General features: G+C 39.2%; 1 protein-coding gene across 3 annotated transcripts in view; it reads right to left on the bottom strand.

Moving 5' to 3' along the window:
* NFU1 (NFU1 iron-sulfur cluster scaffold) overlaps positions 1–20802 on the bottom strand; it is a 57456-nt gene that overhangs the window by 31447 nt on the left and 5207 nt on the right. Inside the window, exons 2-3 of one of the 3 annotated variants that reach the window (XM_069068892.1) lie at positions 13026–13129; positions 9689–9824 (exon numbers count right to left, since the gene is read on the bottom strand). The exons of 1 other annotated variant lie outside the window; for it this stretch is intronic. In XM_069068892.1, the coding sequence (XP_068924993.1) occupies positions 9689–9824; positions 13026–13129 (240 nt within the window). The remainder of the gene's footprint in view (positions 1–9688; positions 9825–13025; positions 13130–20802) is intronic. One more of the 3 variants, XM_069068894.1, reaches the window with a different exon arrangement.

Raw genomic sequence — 20802 nt, forward strand, 5'->3', positions numbered from 1 at the left:
CAGAGGTAGTAGTTGAAGCAGTGAGAGTGAATAAGCTTGACAAGAGAGGGTGTGTAGAAAGAGAAGAGGATTAAAGACAGACTTTTCCAGAATGCTTACCGTGTTTCCCCGATAATAAGACCTATCCAGAAAATAAGCCCTCCCCTTACTGTGTAAGATTCCTCTAAAATAAGCCCTCCCCCGAAAATAAGCCCTATTGAGATTGCTACTGTAGTGAAGGTGATCCCCTGCGCTACACTACGGTACCCTCTGTATGCACCGTTCTCCCCCACCGTGAAACGCATGCCGCGCTCCGAGCTGCATCCAATCAGAGCTGCAGCAGTGAGCGCGTCATCCTGTTCTTCCCCAGTGATTTGCTTGCTGGCGCCATTGAGAGCAGTGCCACGGAGGAGAGCTGAGGCAGGACAACATAAAAACCCGGTATGTAAGTGGGAGTAAGGGGGCATGATGGAGGATAAAAAGGGCATGATGGAGGAAAAAAGAAGAACTCAGGGGGCATGATGGAGTGAAAAGAAGGACTGATGGTCATAATTTTATTATTCTATTTTGACCCCCAGACATGAGTACAAAAAGGAAGAGCTATACTGTTGAGTATAAGAAAGCAATTGTAGAGGAGTCACATGGCAAGAATCTTGCAGTTTTCTGTAAAGAAAAACTTTTGGATCTTCGAATGGTCAGAAAATGGAGAGCAGATTATAATAACCTCAATCAACAGGTGGATGAGGGAAAAGGGAAAAAGCGCAGGTCTGGATCAGGTCGCCAGCCCTTATATCCTGACTTGGAGATCCTCATTGGTGAATGGATTGCTGACAGGAGAGCAAAGGCCTTGGTTGTGCGCAGGGCTGATATGGTATTCAAGCATTTGCCCTTTCAATGGCACCAGAGTTTGAAATGGTCTCAGAAGGATTCAAAGCATCACAACACTGGTTGGACGGTTTCCTTCAACGGTATGAACTGTCCCTAAGAAGATCAACAACACTGTTTAAGCTGGAAGATGCTGAAGTTATTAAACGTGCACCTGCATTCAAGTCCTTTATTGATAGGATCGACATTTCCAAGTACCAAACCTGCAATATGATTGCTATGGATGAAACTGCAGTGTTTATGGGACAAGGATCTCAAACAACAATTCATCACAGGGGTGCAACGTCAACCTACATTCCCACCACTGGCTATGAAAGTGCATGGGTCACCTGTGTTTTGGCAATTCGTTTGGATGGAAAGAAAGCCACACCTCTAATCATCAGTAAGGGCAAGAAAGATAAGATTGAACGTGTATCTGGCATTTATGTTCTTGAAACCGAAAAAGCCTGGTGTACACAAGCCGTTATAAGAAAGTGGGTTGATTTAATGCTGCCACTTGTTATGCGAGGTAACCAAAGAGGTCTGATAGTCTGGGATTCAGCCAGCACTCACCGCGCTAAAGAAATGAAGAACTTCCTTGCAGAGAGAAGAATAGATCAAGTAATGATTCCTGCAGGAATGACTGCCTATCTCCAGACCCTTGATATTGTAATAAACAAGCCATTCAAGGACCATTTGCGCATGGAAGTCAATGACTACACTGAAAATAGAATGGAAAGAAATCAGCGTGGAAACTTTGTGAAGCCCTGTCTGCAAGAAGTCGTGACTTGGGTGAAGAAGTCATGGGATAAAATTACTGACAGCTGTGTCTCCAAGGCACTACGAGCAAGTTACCTGGACAAGACATATTCATTTAAACAGAGCTATATTGCTGGACATGACAGATTGGGTCCACTTCTTCTGAAGGAAATGGAGGCGCAAGACATCCAGGACGGAATTCAGGGTATGGACACTTATGACGATGTTGTTGAAGAAGATGACATGATCATTATTGAATAAAGGTACATTTTTTTGTTCACATTTACCTGTTTATTAAAATTGCTGTCAATGTTCATTAAAATAAGCCCTCCCCTGAAAATAAGCCCTCTGGTGTTTTTCTGTCCAAAAAAATTAATAAGACAGTGTCTTATTATCAGGGAAACACGGTATATTAACTGGTTAGGAGAAACTGAGTCTGAGGATTCAGAGAAGTTACAATTAGAAAACTAGGAGAACAATGTATGTAATTGTAATGTAATACACCTGAAAATAAGAAAAGAACATTTGATATAAGGGAGGCAGTCAACAGTGTCAAAAGCTACTGAGAAGTTAATGATAAGGATGAGAAAAAGGCTTCTGGGTCTAGAGACAGGTGATCTTTGGGAGCAATTTCAGTAGAGGAGTGTGGGAAGAAGTCTGAGTGAAAAGGAAAGAGTAGATAATAAGAAAGTAGATATAGGTTTTCACAAATTTTAAAAGAAATTTAATAATGGGAAAAGAGAGACAGGACAGTAAGCAAATGGCTCAGCAAGACCTGAGTAGTTTACTAGGTAGAGGGAAAGGGGACAGTAGTGAGGGAAAGACTGAAGGTTATTGAGATAGTAGGAGTGACTTTTGTGCAAGGTCCTGGAAAAACCCAGAAGACAGCCTCCAACCCCTACCCCAAATCTTCTTTAATACAGCATATTTATCCTCAATTCCTCCAACCACTGCTCATCAAAAGGGGTTTCCATTCTCTACCAGTCACCTTGCTCCAGATAAATTCTATTTTGTCAGTGTTCCTCTTAACATGAGGAAACTAGAATGGAACACATTATCAGATCATGGTTTTATCAAACTACATTGAGTACACTATTTCCCTTAATCTGAACGCCATTTCTTTATTGACACAATCTAAGAATGTAGTATCATTTTTAGATGTCTGGTTACACTTTGTGCTTATATTTAAGCTCATTAACAACTAAATTTCACAGGTCTTGAATTTTCACATGAACCAAGTCCAAAGGATCCTGAACACGTGCAGCCAACTTTTTAAGGTCTACATAAAGACTTCACATTATTCCTCATTATAACAATCCTCAATATAACCCTGTTAGTTTCAGTTCATTTTTTTGGTTAGTCAAGACTAGCCGTGTGACCTGATTCTGATTGTCATCAGCTCATCTGGCACACTTGTTATCCCTTCCATTTTTACATTATCTGCAAACTTTTCTATGTTTATTTTTATCCAAGTCATTTAAAAAAAAGGAACAAATACATGGTATAAAGACAGAGTCCTGTGACATGCCACTGCTTCATTCTTCCAGGTTAACAGTGATATTCTGTTGTTCAGCTGTGTCTGACTCTTCATGACCCCATTTGGCCAAGATACTAGAGTAGTTTGCCATTTTCTTCTCTAGCTCATTTTACAGAGAGGATTTGAGGCAAACAGGATTAAAGGACTTGTCCAGGGTCACATAGCTAGTAAGTATCTGAGGCTGCAATTGAACTCAGGAAGATGAGTCTTTGATTCTAAGTCCAGTGCTCTACACTACTTTACTGCCCCTTAACTGTGATTGGTTGACCAATATTACCACATGATACCAAATCAAACTTGACTGCTATTATTCAGTTCACATTCCTTTATCTTGTTCACAAGGCTATTGCAAGAACCTCTGCAAGCATCTTGCTAAAATAAAGTTATACTGTATCTGTGACATCCCTTTGTGGTCTAACACTCTAGCAACCTGGAAATGAGATTAGTTTGGCATGAAGACTTATTCTAAGTCTTGACCTCTCTATTAAGTGAATAATTTTTTCTCTTTTTGGCTTTTTGGAGGGAGAAGGTAGGGCATTTGAGGTTAAATGACTTGCCCAAGTTCATATGGCTAGTTTTTGGTGTTATTGAAGCCACATTTGAACTCAGGTCCTCCTGACTCCAGGGCTGGTGCTCTATTCACTGCACCACCTAGCTGCCCCATGAATAATTCTTTTTTTAAAAAATGTATTTATTTTATTTTCTTTACAATATTTAGCTCCACAATGTCTTGAGTTCCAATTTTCCTCTCTTCCCTCTCCTCTCCCCTCTCCCCCATGGCGGCATGCAATCAAATATAGGTTCTACAAATACATTGATATTAACCCACATGAATCCTTGGCATTCCTATATATTTCTAATGAAATTCAACAGCAAGAGATAGAGAAATTTCATTTAAAGTTACTGTAGACATTATAAAATAGTTGGGAATCTACCTGCCAAAACAAATCCAGAACCTATATGACCACAATTACAAAACAACTTTTCACACAGAATCAGATCTAACTAATTGGAAAAACATCAGTTGCTCATGACTAGGTCAAGCTAATATAACAAAAATGACAATTTTATCTAAATTAAATTACCTATGTAGTGCCATACCAATCAAAAATTTTTTTATAAAGCTAGAAAAAATATTAACAAAATTCATTTGGAAGAACAAAAGGTCTAGAATATCAAGGGAATTCATGAAAAGAAATGCTACTAGGGAAGGTGGCCTAGCCATACAAGATTTTAATCTGTATTATAAAGCAGCAGTCATCAAAACTACCTGTTAGTGGCTGAGGAACAGAGTAGTGGATCAGTGGAATAGATTAGGTACACGAGACACAGCAGTCAATAACTACAGTAATCTACTGTTTGATAAACCCAAAGACCCCAGTTTTTCGGTTAAGAATTATTTGACAAAAACTGCTGGGAAAACTGGAATACAGTATGGCAGAAATTGGTCACAGACCAGTATCTTACACCTTATACCAAAATCTAGTCGAAATGGGTGCATGAGACTTGTAAGCATTCTGGGAGAGCAAGGAAAAGTTTACCTGTCAGATTTATGGAGAAGGGAAGATTTTATGACCAAACAAGAGTTAGAAAGCATTATGAAATGCAAAATGGATAATTTTGATTACATTAAATTGAAAAGTTTCTGTACAAATAAAGCCATTGTAACCAAGATTAAGAGGGAAGTGGAAAATTGGGAAAGAATTTTTACAACCAGTGTCTCTGATAAAGGCCTTATTTCTAAAATATACAGAGAACTGAGTCAAATCTATAAAACAAGTCATTCCCCAATTGATAAATGGTCAGAGAATATGAACAAGCAGTTTTCAGAGGAAGAAATTAAAGATATCTATAAGCATATGAAAAAATGCTCTAAATCACTATTGATTAGAGAAATGCAAATCAAAACAACTTTGAGGTATCACATCTCACCTGTCAGACTGGCTAAGATGACAAAACAAGAAAATAGTAAGTTCTGGAGAGGATGTGGAAAAACTGCAACACTAGTGCATTGTTGTGAACTGATTCAACCATTCTGGAAAACAATCTGGAACTATGCCCATGGAACTATACCCAATCTGGAACTATGGCTATAAATAAGTACATACCTGGGGCGGCCAGGTAGCACAGCGAGTAAGAGTACCGGCTCCAGTGTCAGGATGACCTGGGGATTGAATCCGAGCTCAGACATTTTTTTTTTATTCTGGAAAACTTTATTTTTATTGTAGGTGGAATGGGGACACAGCAAGTTAGATGATTCCAATTTTGTTGGCAACATCTAAAGCATCATAGTATGGAGCAAGTCAGATATTGGTCTTCTTCTCTCCATCAGGACGGATCAGTGTGCTGACCTTGGCCACGTCGATGTCATACAGCTTCTTTACAGCTTGATCTGATGCTTGTTGGCCTTGATGTCCACAATGAAGACTGGGGTGTTGTTGTCCTCAATCTTCTTCATAGCAGACTCGATGGTCAAAGGAAACTGAATGATGGCATAGTGATCGAGCTTGTTTCTGCAAGGGGCACTCTTCCGAGGGTATTTGGGCTGCCTTCGAAGTCTCAGTGTCTTGGGTCGCCAGAAGGTGGGGGATGTTCGGATCTTCTTCTTTTTGTGGCTATGGACACCCTTCAGCACTGCCTTCTTGGCCTTCAAGGCCTTGGACTTGGCTTCTGTCTTGGGGGGGACAACAGCTTCCTTCTTCGCCTTTGGCACCATGTTGGGGGAAAGGGTCGGAGCTCAGACATTTATTACCCACCCAGAAACACCTGGCCGTGCAACCTTGAGCAAGTTACTTAACCCCAATTGCTTAGGGGTGGCCAGGTGGCTCAACGAGTAAGAGGACCGGCTCCAGTGTCAGGATGACCTGGGGATCGAATCCAGGTTCCAACACTTAGCACCACACCCAGAAATAACTGGCCGTGTAACCTTGAGCAAGTTACTTAACCCCAATTGCTTAAAAAAAAAAAAGTGCATACCCTTTGACCCAACAATACCATTTCTAGGGTTATATCCTAAAGAGATTGTAGAAGTGGGAAGAGGACCGACATATACAAAAATATTTATAGCAGCTCTTTTTGCATTGGCAAAGAAGTGGAAATCAAGGGGATGCCCATCAATTGAGGAATAGCTAAACAAGTTGTGGTATATGAATATAATGGAATACTATTGTACTATAAGAAATGAGTAGACAGACTTCATAATAACCTGGAGAGACTTATATAAACTGATGCTGAGTGAGAAGAGCAGAACCAAGAGAAATTTGTACACAATTACAGACATAATGTATGTATGACAACTAACTTTGATAGACTGGGCTCCTCTCATCAATGCAAGGTTATGAGACAACTCCAAAAGACTCCTGATGGAAAGAGATATCCACATCCAGAGAAAGAACTACCGAGTCTGAATGCAGATTGAAGCAAACTACTCTCTCTCTCTCTTTTTTCCTGTTTTGTTTTGTTTTCTCTTTCTCACTGTTCACTCCATTGGCTATAATCCTTCTTTACAACCTGACTAATGTTTAATGTGAAGGTATTTGTAGATCCTGTATTTGATTGCATGCCACTTTGGGGGGGGGGTAAGGGGAAGAAAATTTGAAACTCAAGGAATTGTGGAACTGAATGTTAAAAAAAAATACCTTCACAATAAACATTGGTCAAGGTGTAAAGAAGGATCATAACCAATGGAGTAAACAAAGAGAAGGAACAAAACAAAACAAAACACAAAAGAGAGAGAGAGAGAGCAAGTAGTTTCCTTCAGTCTGCATTCAGACTCTGTAGCTCTTTCTCTGGATGTGGAAGTCCCTTTCCATCATAAGTCTTTTGTAGTTGTCTTCTAACCTTGTATTGCTGAGGAGCCCAGTCTGTCAAAGTTAGTTATCTAAGTGAATAATTCTTAAAAGCAGCAGAAGCCAATAACTGAATTTTTTAAATTCAGGAAACGATACTGCTTTTAAAAGACTAAACTTAAAAAAGTTTTTTGCCACCTGGAATTTTGGCAGACATCACTTGAGCTAGAATGTGAATCTGGATTAATTAGAAATTTTAAAAAATTACACCTGAACCTACACCTGTTTAGGGTGCCATGAATCATGCATACAGTGGAGAGGGATAAAAAGATTAAGCGGATATATATTATCTAATTATGTTTGGCACTTAGCAGCAGTTAGAGATTCCTAAAAGTCTATTTTGATGGCATCTGGATCTAAAATCCTTTAGCATACTTTCTCTGAAAACCAAGCAAGAAGAGATTTAATCCAACATTCCCCTTTTCACAGTTTGATGCTGTGACATATCTCACACTTACACAATGGCTTTTCTGTCCAAGTAGCATATAAATTACTTTCCCCTCACCAGCTTCCGAAAGCTAAGCTATTTCTGATGTCAGTAATAGAATAGGGTATCATAAAAGCTCTTTATTTCTGGGTTGGTTCCAGTTGGAATAGGTTCACAACTTGATCTTGAAATGTCTAGAAATTCAGCTGTCTTTAAATATATAGAGAATAGTTTCAATTGCTTTTAAACAAGAAAAACATGGGAAAGGTTTTTACCACACAACACAGTATGTACCAATACACATTTTTTTTTTTTTTATAAAAAACATATTAGAAATTTATAGCAGTCCTCCTTGTAGTAGCTAAGAACTGGAAATTGAGGGAATGCCCAGCAACTGGGGAACAGCTGAACAAGATGTGTTATATGATTGTAACGGAATACTATTGTGATGGAAATGATGGAACAGGAGGACTTCAGAAAATCTTAGAAAGACTTATAGGAACTGATGCTGAGTGAAGTGAGAAGAACCAGGAGAACACTGTACACAGAAACAGTCACAGTGTATGATGACTGATTTTGATAAACTCAGCCCTTCTCAGAAATGCAAGGCCCTAAAACAATTCCAAAGGACACATGATGATAAATGCCATCCACATCCACAGAAAGAACTATGGAGTCAGAACGCCGAGTGAAGCAGACTATTTTCTTTTTTGTTTTGCTTTGTTTTGTTTTTTCTTTCTTGTGGTCTCTTCCATTCATTATAAATTCTTCTATGCAACATGACTAATGTGAAAATGTATTTAATAGGAATCTATGTGTAGAGCCATATCACATTGCATGCTGTCTTGGGGAGGGAGAGAAAATTTAAAACTTATGGAAATGAATGTTGAAAACTAAAAATAAATAAATTAATGAATTTAAAAACAAAACAAAATAACATTTAATATGTGCTAAATGCTTTATAAGCAAAACCTCATCTTATCCTCACAACCGCCCTTGGAAGCAGATGCAATTATTATCCTTAATCACAACAGCTGAGGAAACTGGGGCAGACAGAGGTTAAGTGACTTGCCCAGGCTTATACAATTAGTAACTGTCTGAAGCTAGATTTGAATTCCGGTGTTTCTGATGCCAGGCCCAGTGCTCTAACCACTGGATCACCAAGTTGTCATGAGGTTAGACCTCAAGGGAGGACTCTGAGCAGTCTAATCACTGGCTTCTCTCTACAGAACTCTCTCTCCTTGAACTTACTTCTCAATGGTTAGTGTACTCCACTGCCTCAAACCCTCCCCATCCAAAGTTGTTCATCCTCACATACACCCTCTCAACTGCTTTCCTTCTTACTGTTCCTCAGGCTTGGAATGCTCTTGCCTCACCTTCTGCTTCTTGGCTTCACTAGCTTTCTTCCAAGGCTCAGCTCAAATCCCACCTTCCACAGGAGGTCTTTTCTGGTTCCTTTTTCCAGGCTCCCCTCACCTACCCATCCAACTGCTAATGCCTTCCCTTGGAGATTTCCTTCTGTTTGTACTGTATCTATTTTGTATGTAGTTATTCAAATGTTGCTTCTCCCATCAGAACTGGCTATTTTTTTTTGCCTTTCTTTGTATTTCCAGTGTCTGCTTTGTATCCTAGGTACATTGCCTAGGAGCACATAATAAGCACTTATAAAATGCTTGCTGACTGAATGACCAACCAAGAGCCCTGACCCCACGTACCAAAACTTCTCTTACCTCCATGGGGGTGTCTGTGTGTGTGTGTGTGTGTGTGTGTGTGTCTGTCTGTCTTCCCATACCCACCACCCTCAATTCCCTATTATGGAAAGCATTTTTCCTCTCTTTGTACAGGACTCAATATCATAGACTGAGTTTAAAAGAAAATCGGAAGGAAAACAAAGTCCAGTCCTCATTGTTGATATATAAATAAATTCTATTAAAAATACTAAAATCCATGAAGATGGAAGATGATAAATGAGCTACAAAGAAAGAATGTGCTAAAGTCATGGAAGAATTTAAAAAGCTGGATGGAGGCTAGTAGGTAATAGCAATGAGAAGGGAAAGGGAGTGGTACAGTTACTTTAAAATGTCACTATTTGGAATAAATGTCTTATAAACCCTTGTTATTCTTTTCTCTTCACCACAAAAGTATAAAAGCTTCTAGAGAACACACACCTACTTTATAATGAGAAAATCTAGATCACATAAAATATGCTATCTTAACAATGGTTCATCAGTCACTCATATTACTTGGGGAAATATATGAATTGTTTTAAAATACCTAGCCAGAGGGGAGCGGAATGCTGTAGCTGGTGTAGGAAAATCCATGGTCTGTGATACCAACACTGGTTTTCCTGGAATAAATTTCAAACTGTTCGGGTTGGGAGTATCCTGTGTTTGGATAAACATGCATCGCACTAAAAGATGGAAGAAAGAAAAATATGTTATTATGGAAAAAATAGTCACTAAAAATCTCAATGTTTTTAAATTTTCCTTTAAGAATTCTAATATTCTCAAAGCTAGACTATAGTTGTCCAACAAATTCTGGATAACACTATTATTAAAGAATACCTAGTCATTTTGCAGAGTGGCCTTAATACAATACTTTAGCATCTTGTCCCATTCCACTCAAATTTCTTCTCTATAATTCAGATCCTGAAGCAAAATGCTTCACTCTGTTCTGTCTAAACCAGCATACTTCCTTTAAAGAAAATATAAGATAGGCAGTTTAACACTGAGAACATTTATTAAGTGACAATGCAAAATGCTTTCTGGACTCTTGATTTCAGAGAATCAGGATGATTTTTATCTTTTACTGTTTCTTCCAGTTTCCAGATCAAGTTGAGAATGGATTTACTTTTTGTCACAGATAAAGAAAAAACTATAACTTTCATTTCCTATCTTGCAATTATGACTAATAGGATGAAATGGTGAATCAAGAATTTATAATATTAAATTGCTGCTCCAGGTACCCATCATGGCAACAATTCCTTTGAAAAAAATTAAATCAAAACTATCCTAGCACAAGCAAAACTACTCAAATATGTGAATAAGTGTTAGATCTTAGGGACATGGTGAAATAACAAGGTAACAACATATTTTATTTTAAGTTTAAAATGAAAACTATTTGGCAAGAGATGTGGTTGCCATGGAAATGCTCTGTATTCACCATTATGAAAATACTCTCAATTTGTCAGCTTGTGGTATCTTGACCCTTTCTCCTTATTTGAAAGGGGAAGAGGAAAGAATGGATGTGAGGGAATGAGGGGAGTGGGAGAATGGGGAGGTATCTGTTATTATTTACTATTTAATTCTGTATTAAAGGTGTATTTGAGAAAACCAGTCCCACTAGGAAAGGAACTGGAAGATGGTTCATCTATATGAATACAAGAAAGAGGATAAAGAATACAGCTGGGCCACAGATAGGTCTTACTTTTCTGCAGGAATCATATTAAGTGGGTCCAATGCAAAATAATACTCTCTAATCTCAACTGGGCCCTTTTTTTACAGGGAATTTTTTTTTACTCAGCTCTTATGGATTCTCTGTCAATCACACTATCCACAGAAGCTCTTCCAAACCATTTCCTCTCCTCAGACACCTAAATGGAACCTCTTCCCACCTCACTCTCAGCAAATAATTTTATATACTACTTTACTAAGAAGATTGAGACCATTAGAGGTAAATTGGCTACTTCTATCCTCCATTTTTAAAAATTACTACATCCTCTTTCCTCTTTCCCTGGTCTCAAGGAAATAGGTAGCTTTCCTTTTTGTTAAAGTTAACCCCTTGGGGCAGCTAGGTGACGCAGTGAGTAAAGCGCCGGCACCAGAATCAGGAGGACCTGAGTTTGGTTCCAGCCTCAGACACTTCACACCCACACACACACACACACACAAATTAGCCGTGTAACCTTGGGCAAGTTATTTAACCCCAACTTCCCTCCAAAAAAAAAAAAAAAGCAAAAAAAATTAAAGTTAACCCCTTGACCTGTGTCCTCAATCCCATATTCTTGTATCCCCTCCAAAATCTTACTCCTCCAATAATTTGGGATCTCCTTCCCAAAATCCACTTCAACTTTTTCCCCTCCACAGCCTAGCAAATAAAATATGAATTTCTTAAACTGGTTTGCAAAGTCCACAAAAATATGCCTCTAGCCAGCCTCATTTCACAGTAGTCTATGCTCTGGATGAACTATAATTGTGCAATGATCGTGTCCTGATCTCTGCCAGTTGCAATCCTTTGTGCATCCCTCTGACCTTATCTCCATGCCTGAAACAGACTTCCTTATGTGTCTAGTATCATTAACCCCTTCTTTCAAAGCTCATCTTAGGCATGAACTTTTTGACTCCCAAGCTCAAAGTGGTTCCTGTCTTCTCAAATCTCTCATTTAACTTTTGGACCTCTCCTATGCAATTAACCTTTTCAAGTCTCATACTAATTGACCCTCAGAAGTTTTTTACATTGTTGACCATCTCCCTCACTACATACCCTCACCTCTATCAGCTTCAGAGATACTAGATGTTCCTTGTTCTCCTCCTACCTCACTAATCATTCCTTTCCCATCATTTTTGAAGGCTACTCACATTATTTCTAAACTCCTAATGTAGGTGTTTCCCAAAAGTCTGTCCTTGGCCCTCTTTTCTTATACACACTCTCACTGACAATCTTATTTATTCCTATGACTTCGATACCACTTCTATGAAGATGACTCCCAAATACTTATCTTTCATCCTGACCTCCTCTGAGCCCCTGACCTCAGTCTCCAACTTCTTCCTGTCCAGATCCACCTGGATATCCTATCAGCACCTCAAAATACCAAAAACCCAGTTCATCATTTTGTCAATGCTGTGCAAGAGAAAGAACAATGGACTGGGAGTGAAGAAAACTGGGGTTCAAATCTGACATATCTGTATGTATCTGGGCAAGCCAGTTAAGTTTGTCATTTCCAGGGGCAGCTAGGTAGAACAGTGAATACAGTACTGAACCTGGAGTCAGGAGAAACTGAGTTCAAATGTGGCCTCAGACACATATAAACTGTGTGACCCTGGGCATGTTAACATTTTTGCCTCAGTTTCCTCAACTGTAAATATGGGGATAATGATATCTACCTTGCAAGGTTGTTGTAAGGAATAAACAAGATAACACTTGTAAAAAGCATTTAGCACAGGGCCTAGATTAATAAATGCTTATTCTCTCCCTAATTTTATATACACACATACATTAAATAAAAACTCATAGTTCTATTGCCTTTTTACAAGTTACCATCTGGAATATACAACTGATGAAGTATTAAAGGTAGTAGAAAGTAGTACCAAGAGAAATCATATATAAAGAAAATTTTTAGCTATTACAGCATATTCCAAAATTACCTTATAAGCTAAGATTTATCTGCCCAATAAAGGGAATGCTAAAATATATATATATATAAAATGGGGGTGGGGGTTGCTTCGCAAGTCTCTTACAACTCTACATTCTATAATCGCATAAAATAATGCATTTTTTAAAAGATCTCTAAATTTAAAAAAATACAACTTATTCTCTTATATTGAAGAAAGTCTTAAGTCCAGTTCAATTAAGTTTTGTGAAACACAATTTCTTTTAGAAAGGAAAATCTTACCTGTGTTATATAATGCTGTGGAAGGAGGCAAAAGTTGTCTTTGTACAAACTGATGCAACGGCTGCTTCCTAGTATTGTTGGTATCTAGCTTTACATTACAAAATCTAAATTAGAAAAAAAAAAAAAGAAATTACAACTGAGTTTCAACTACTTAAGGTTAAAAAAATTCATAAAAGTGAAAAGTAATCAGCAATGTAAAGCATTAAAATCACAATACTTATGGAACTTGCTTTTCATTTCACATTATAAAAATATTTCTGAACCAAGTCCTATTCCAGTGCCTCACTGAAGTGCAAAGGTAACCAGGGTTTTCAAAGGTTTATACCACTGGAACATAAGGTATGGCAAGTTCTATAATTCTGGAAAGGCTTTGTAAATGGTCCAGACAATATACATAGTCTATTTTTGGAGGGCCAACATAGCTATGTATAGCAAGGCACAATACCAGAAGGCTGGCAACCCAGTGAAGAAATTTTTGGTCATGGTAACCCAGGAAATAAAGGAAAATAAGAAGCAGTTTTAGTTCTGCTTTTACAGGGGTGACAGAGTAGCAGGAAAAGGGAAACAGGATAAGAATCATATCATGAGATCCTTGGGCAGTGACCTAAACAACTGGACATTCAGCTGGGTAGCTGAATTATATGTACTGACATTCTTGCTATAAACAAAAGCAGAACATTGCAGCTAATTGGAAGGATAACTCAGAGTTATTCCTTGGAGAGGCAAAGAAAGGAGCAGGTAGAACTTGGTATACTCAAAGGCAATAAGAAACATTTCTTGGGACAGCTGATCAACATGTATTGTAGTACTAATGGTAACTTTTTAAAAGAGACTACCATGAAACTAAATGCAGCTTTTGTATCAACATCAGTTGCTAAAGATGAAGATGTAAAGGAAATTCTATTAGGAATTTCTTAATATCCTCCAAATTAAATCAGCATGCATTAATACTTAGTAATGATGGCTTCAATGCAACAATGGGGAAAAAGGGAAACAGGGAGAAATAAATGTGAGTAATCTCAGGAAGATAGAATAAGAAAGTCAAAGAACCCTTATGCCTTTATGTAATGAATACTTTCTTTGAAAAATGTTTTTTCACAAATAATGGTCATGTTAAGTTCTAAATAATACCATAAAAATCAAACATATTAAATCCTGAGTGGAAAAGAATTGTTATTGATGTACTGATGGGAGTTATCTTTGGGTTAGCTAAGACCATTGACTCATCAGACTTAATAACAGAATTAGTTTTTTAAAAGGAAGAATGAGGAAAAAAGATATAATTGAAATAATCTTGAATATTTAAACAAGTAACTAGATAATCAAAAATGGGAGCTGGACAACCAAAATGACATTGACACCAACTATAATTTTATCCAGAAGTTTAACCAATGTAAATTAATTGCTATAAGAAGACCAACAAAGTCCAGAAAGCACCTTAGTCATCAACCATAAGACTTACCTGCCAAATACAGAGAAACAACGACCAAAGGGAAGATTAGATAGATTAGATTATATATACCAGATTAGAATATAAATTTATTTGTAAAATCCCAAAGAAGGAAGATGGATGATTATGAATAGTATAGGTTCAGAAAGCAGAGAGAAGAGGAGGGTAAAACCAGATTAAAGAAAAGTTTGACAAGATACCCCACTAAACAAAGTCATTCTAGTCATTTAAAGATGAAAATGGAAAGACAATAAGCAGGAAAAAAAAAATGGAAAAACACTTGTAACAATCTTAATTTTTTTTTCTATTAAGGATAATGGAATCCCCACACTTAGACCTTAACATCACAGCCCAGACTGTACTTACAGAAAAAGGCGAAAAGATACTAAAGAGAACAAAGATGGGGACAGCAACTGGTTTAGACTAAATGTATATAGGAGATCTGTACTGTAGGAGAGATAATCACAAGGAGGAAAGACAATATACAAGTCACATGAAAAAATCTTGGACCCAAAAAGGTGACCAAGAAAATTCCCACCTATACAAAATGACTTTGAGTCAGCTATACATGAATTGAAGTTTTACTTGATGAGAGTACAGAAGGAAGCAAAGAGACTTTTTGCAAGTGACATTCAACAATGTACCACATCTTTACCATTTCATAATTAGCTGAAAGATATAAAGTACTGAAGATCCCTCTGAGTTTACCATTTGTTGATTATGAAAAAGCATCGGATTTGGTAGAACAAACTGTTGCCTTATAGGCTCTTTTATAACAAAGTGTCTACTATCACCACATCAAAATCATTCAAGATCTCTTAAAATATAAAAAAGAAATAATCCTGTTCAGAGAACATTGCACACAATTACAGAGACATTATAACTGTGATGACCAACTGACAGACTGGGCTCCCCTCACCAAGGCAAAGTTATAAGACAACTCCAAAGGACTCATGATGGAAAAGGCTATCCATATACAGAGGAAGATTTATGAAGTCTGAATGCAGATTGAAGCAAACTACTTGCTCTCTCTTTTTGTTTTGTTTTGTTCCTTCTTTCTCATTCATTCCATTGGTTATAATCCTTCTTTACAACTTGACTACTGTTTAACATGAAGGTATTTGTAGAACCTATATGTGATTGCATGCTGCCATGGAGGAGAGGGGGGGGGAGGAGGGGAAGAAATTTGGAACTCAAAAGCTTGTGGAACCGAATGCTATAAACTAAAAGGAAATAAATAAGTATTTTTTTTTTAAAAGTTAAAAGAAAAAAGAAAGAATCCTGTTCAGTGATCCTTTGAACTACACACCAGGTAAGGCATAAATAGGGAGGGGCATGCTTGCCAAGAGGAGTTCACCACTGGGATGGCAGAGACCCATCAGAGAGCCCCAAGTGGAAGGGGCCTCCTTGTGGATAGTGAGGTCCTTCAGATGCTTGTTTGTTGATATTGTGTTAATTGTATCAAGTCCTCAACACTGCAGAGCTTCCTGGAAGAGATTCAGGCTCTTCTCAGTTAAAATTCTTGCTTCCCCCTACAGTAGTCAATTATCTATCCCTTTTCAACCATGGCATTATCCTAGATACCCTCCCCCAATACTTCTTCTCCTCTCCTACCCCTACACCCCCAAAACAGTATAAACTCTAAGAATCATAGAAATACTTCAAAGTGGCAAGAGCTAACAGAAAAATCTACCGGGCAAGTCTATGCTTCCACAGACCATTGTATTAAGTACAATGTCATTTGAAGCAGTTTGGTTCTGATCATCCTGCCACACAGTATATGAAGCCCAAGTATATAAAGAACATTGCATTCAGATTAAAGTATGCATTTGTATGCATAACCTCTAAGCATGTTTATCTTGGGCACAGTTCAGACAGACAAGCTGGGCCTAGAGCTTAAATAAGAGGAAAGTAGGCTGAATTATCTTTAGGAAATTGCAAAGCTACTTTAATGACACCAAGTTTTGAAAGCAAAGGCCCATCTTTTCAATACTATTGAAGTGCCCACCAGAAATTATATACCAAAGCCCCCTCCCAGTCAAAATCTGCCAGAAGGGACCCCTGCCAGGGTCCCTGGAAACCACCTGATAGGCCACAATATAGAGAACCTTCCACCTGTGTTGCTACAAACACACCCCAGATATAGGTCTGTTTTCATTTGTATCCAGGGCTTTGCTAGGTACCCAAGGCTTTACTAGAAACAGCACATTTGTTGTTAACAACATTTTGTTCTATAAAAACTTACCCTGCAGAAGACTTGGGGCTGTCTTCCTTACCTGGGAGGTAGTTGCCGGCCAGGCTAATAAACACTCCTATTAAATTGTAATTGGCATTGCTGTCATGTTATTGCTCAGCTGTCCATTTCACTCGGAGGTCCCATTGAGATAGCCTTTGGCACTACACTGACAGCTAGACCAGGTTCCCTGGAGGGCTGGGAAAACAGTCCGACCTAGGGGGTGGCCACCGAGAGATGTTCCTCAGCCCCAGGCTCATATTGTTTTCCTGAGCGGACAGGGAACCTGAGTCCTTCCCAAATTCTTTCGATTTGGTCTACAGGTGTTCTTTTAGGTGAGTACTCATGTAGTGTAGTGCACCTAGGGGGTGGCCAATGAGAGAGGTTCCTCGGCCCCAGGTAGAGTAAGAGGCTAAGCTGGACGCAGGATTAACACCCCTACCGGCCTCCAAGGTCAGGACGCTGACAGAGTGACCTTTCTTTATGTATTCTGTGTGTCTTATGTATTCTAGGTGTTGCTGTAACTTTAATTGTCTCTGTAACTTTAACTCTTTGTTTTGTTTTGTCTTTACTTGCATTTCTTTTGGTTTGTATATTCTGTGTGTCTGTCACTAGGTGTAGCTGTAACCTTAATTGTCTCTGTAACCTTAACTCTTCGTCTCGTTTTGTTGGTTTGTGCTGTAATTTTAACTTTTGGTAAACCCCCTTAGCCAAAGAGGGCCCCAGTATTGCTCGACCCCGAGTCTCAGCCTGGGGAGCCACTGCCAAAGATCACAAACTCAGTCTCCTGCCAGAGCCCCGTCCCCTGACTCAACCACCCCGTCAGGGCTCTTCCATCCCAGGACTCTGACTGGCCCCATCCTTAACTCACCAGCCTACCTGGGACAACTGCCAACAGTTGCTCCAGGTGCTCGGTTGCTCCACCTGGGATCCCCAAAGGGAGGGAGTGAACTTTCTCCACTTCTCGAGAGGTTCCCCCTGAGCCCCCCCCTTTCGAATCAGTGCAAGGGGCCACCAGAGAGACAAAGATGCCGCTGGAGTGTCTTGTTAGCTTTGGTTCGTGTTTTTCTGTGTGTAACCTTAACTTTTTGTCTTGTTTTGTCTCCCTGCTACATTTTGTGTATATCCTGTCTGTGTGATTGTGTAAAGAAATTTCTGAATCTGCCACCTTGTAAGATTACCTGTACTAGAAAGATTGATAGTCTCTTAAAGAAAGGTTGTTGGCAGAAAAACATTTCTCCTTCTACTTCTTTGGACTCCAGTCAAGTTCCCAAAGTAGAAAGACAAATGGACAAAGGGAGAATGGGAAATTTCTCCCTTAAGATTAATCATTCTTCACTTCAATGATCAAAGAGATGTAGGTTTCAAAGCTGCACTTTGGAATAGGACCAACACTTAACCCTTTCCTGGGTCACAGAAAGAGAACTGTGCAATATCATTGGGAATATAGATCCAGGTAACTGAATTCATTGTGGTTACTATTTGGCACCAAGAAAAATTTTAGTTCTGTGTAACTGCAAAACTGGAATTTAAGGTAACCAGATTGATTGTTACTGGTAAACAGTTGTATTATCTATGTTGTATAAAAAGCAGTTTCTCTTAAAGTCTTGGAGTATTGTAATTTGGGAAATGCATAGATTTGAAATTTTAAAGGAATGAACACCTGAGAAAAGTTTAAGATTCTCCTCCCCATAGCCCTGCCTCTGACAAGGCTAAGGTTACGGTGCCTTCTCACTGTGATCCAGCTCTGACCAGACCAGTGCCACAGTGACAAGTTACAACTGCTAAGATTCTCTTCCTTGTGGTACCAGTTCTTCTTAGCTAGGGCTACAGAGGCCTCCCCCATCATCCAGCTCTGATGGAGCTGAGGAGACAGTAAGAGGTTAGAACCATTAAGATTTTTCTCACTGTTGTCCTGGCTCTAACTGAGCTAGGGCTGCAGTGAAGTTACAATAATAGTAGGGAATGTGAATTAACCTCCTCCACCTGGTATTAAAAAAAAGTCTCTAGTGTGATTTTAAGAGACCCACTAAAACCTCCATTTGCAAGACATGTTTATTGCTGAATTGATGTAACAAGTTGTAAAGCAGAAGAGAACTTGCTGTTTTGATCTGAATTTGTAGTTATCCATTATCTAAGCTAGTGTTAACATTTGTAACTGAATGTATATGTGTAAAATTCATTCCCCTTTTTGAGATTCTGTTGGGTACCCCACCTCCTATTGTACTTCAGATGGCAGATGCTGTTATGTATGATTGCTAATGATTCCCTTCTCAAGTCCAGGTCACATGGTGTACCAGGCATCACCCCGGGATCCCATGCCTAACCCCTCTGCCGTTGAGGTGGCCAGAAGAAAGGCCTGGATCCACCGCTCACACATCAAAGTGACGGCTTCTCTCGACCCACCAGACCTGTGGGTAACAGAGCCAGCCAGTGACTTACAACTGAAGATTAAGAGACTGTCTTGGACTCTTAGTGGGACAATTTATGGGACTCTGATTGCAAAGAATCCATGTCTTGGTACCAGTCCCTTTTCAATTGGTCCCCTTGGCTCACATCCCTTGTAACCACCCTTACAGGACCACTTGTTCTAGTATTCCTAGGGTTATTATGGGCCCCATGTCTCATAAATTGTCTGTCCACTTACGTTAGAAAAAGGATCCAGGCCAACAAGCTGTTTGCTCTCCGCACTACCTATGTTCCCCTGGATTCAGTTGAGTCTGAGTATCAACTATGATCAAGAAAAGGGGGGAGTGAAGTGCCTACCAGAAATTATACACCAAAGCCCCTTCCCAGTCAAAATCTGCCAGAAGGGACCCCCACCAGGATCCCTGGAAACCACCTGATAGGCCACAATGGTCAGGGAACTTTCCACCTGTTTTGCTAAAAATATACCTCAGATACAGGTCTGTTTTTATTTGTATCCAGGGCTTTGCTAGGTACCCAAGGCTTTACTAGAAACGACACATTTGTTGTTAACATTTTGTTCTATAAAAACTTACTCTGCAGAAGATTTGGGGCTGTCTTCCTTACCTGGGAGGCAATTGCCGGCCGGCTAATAAACACTCCTATTAAATTGTAATTGGCTTGGCTGTCCATTTCAACTATTTTTCTACTAGTGTTGCTGTACAGCAGAGACATGAAATACAAGTCTTTAAAAAGTTAAAAACACCATTCACACAGGGAGCAATGGAGAGGCTCAGAGTGTGAACAATCTGAAACACAGAACCCATGAGAGACTCTGAAGAAGAGGTATAAAGATCTCATCAAGAAACAGCAGGGCAGACAGAGAAGATGAAGTGGTCATATGGAATAGGGATGGCAGACAGACGGCCAAAAATGCTCTACTGCTAACCCTTATGTTAGGAAACATTGAGCAAAGCTCCTTGGGTAGACCCTTGTGTTGAAATTATGGGAGAAGAGCAAGAGTCATGTAAGATAGGAAGGCATGGATGGGTTGTGATCTGTAGTGCTGGAAGGAGCTTCCAAATCTCTAACATCACAGCTCCATTAGAATATTAAATAATAATTCCAGTGACTAGGCATGCTGTACATTTATACAACTCACAAACAGGTACAACTCTAAATGAGATGCACATCCCATTATCAGTAGACTAGAAGTAATAATTGATAAATGGGAGCCCATAGGACTCTGATTACAAAAGTAGCAGTATATAAGATTTTTCTAAGGGCAACAGTCCCAACTATAAGACAAAAAAAAGGGGGCGGCCAGGTAGCACAGCACCGGCTCCAGTGTCGGGATGACCTGGGATGGAATCTGGACTCAGACATTTAGCACCCTGTAGCAGCAAGCACCCCAAGAGTGCTCAGGGTGGCTGCCCATACAGGTTCTTGGATCTGCTTTGTTAAAGGAAAGCAACTCAAAATGGGTTAACAAGCTTACTTTAATCAGTCAGACATATATCGTTTACCTTGTTCAGGGGAAAAGGTCAGCACCCCGAACTTCAAAGTATACAGGCAGAATTATCAAGACAGAAACAGATCAAGTAGACAGATTTCCAAACTGTCCAACCATTACATCCATACCCAGTCAACATCTGGGTTTCCACATCTGAGTTTTTTAAAGCCGGGGG

The sequence above is a fragment of the Petaurus breviceps genome, unplaced genomic scaffold (genome assembly GCF_028583685.1).
Source record: "Petaurus breviceps papuanus isolate PSGF00001 unplaced genomic scaffold, PetGlider_PUasm1.0 90775, whole genome shotgun sequence".
In the NCBI taxonomy this organism is placed as follows: Eukaryota; Metazoa; Chordata; class Mammalia; order Diprotodontia; family Petauridae; genus Petaurus; species Petaurus breviceps.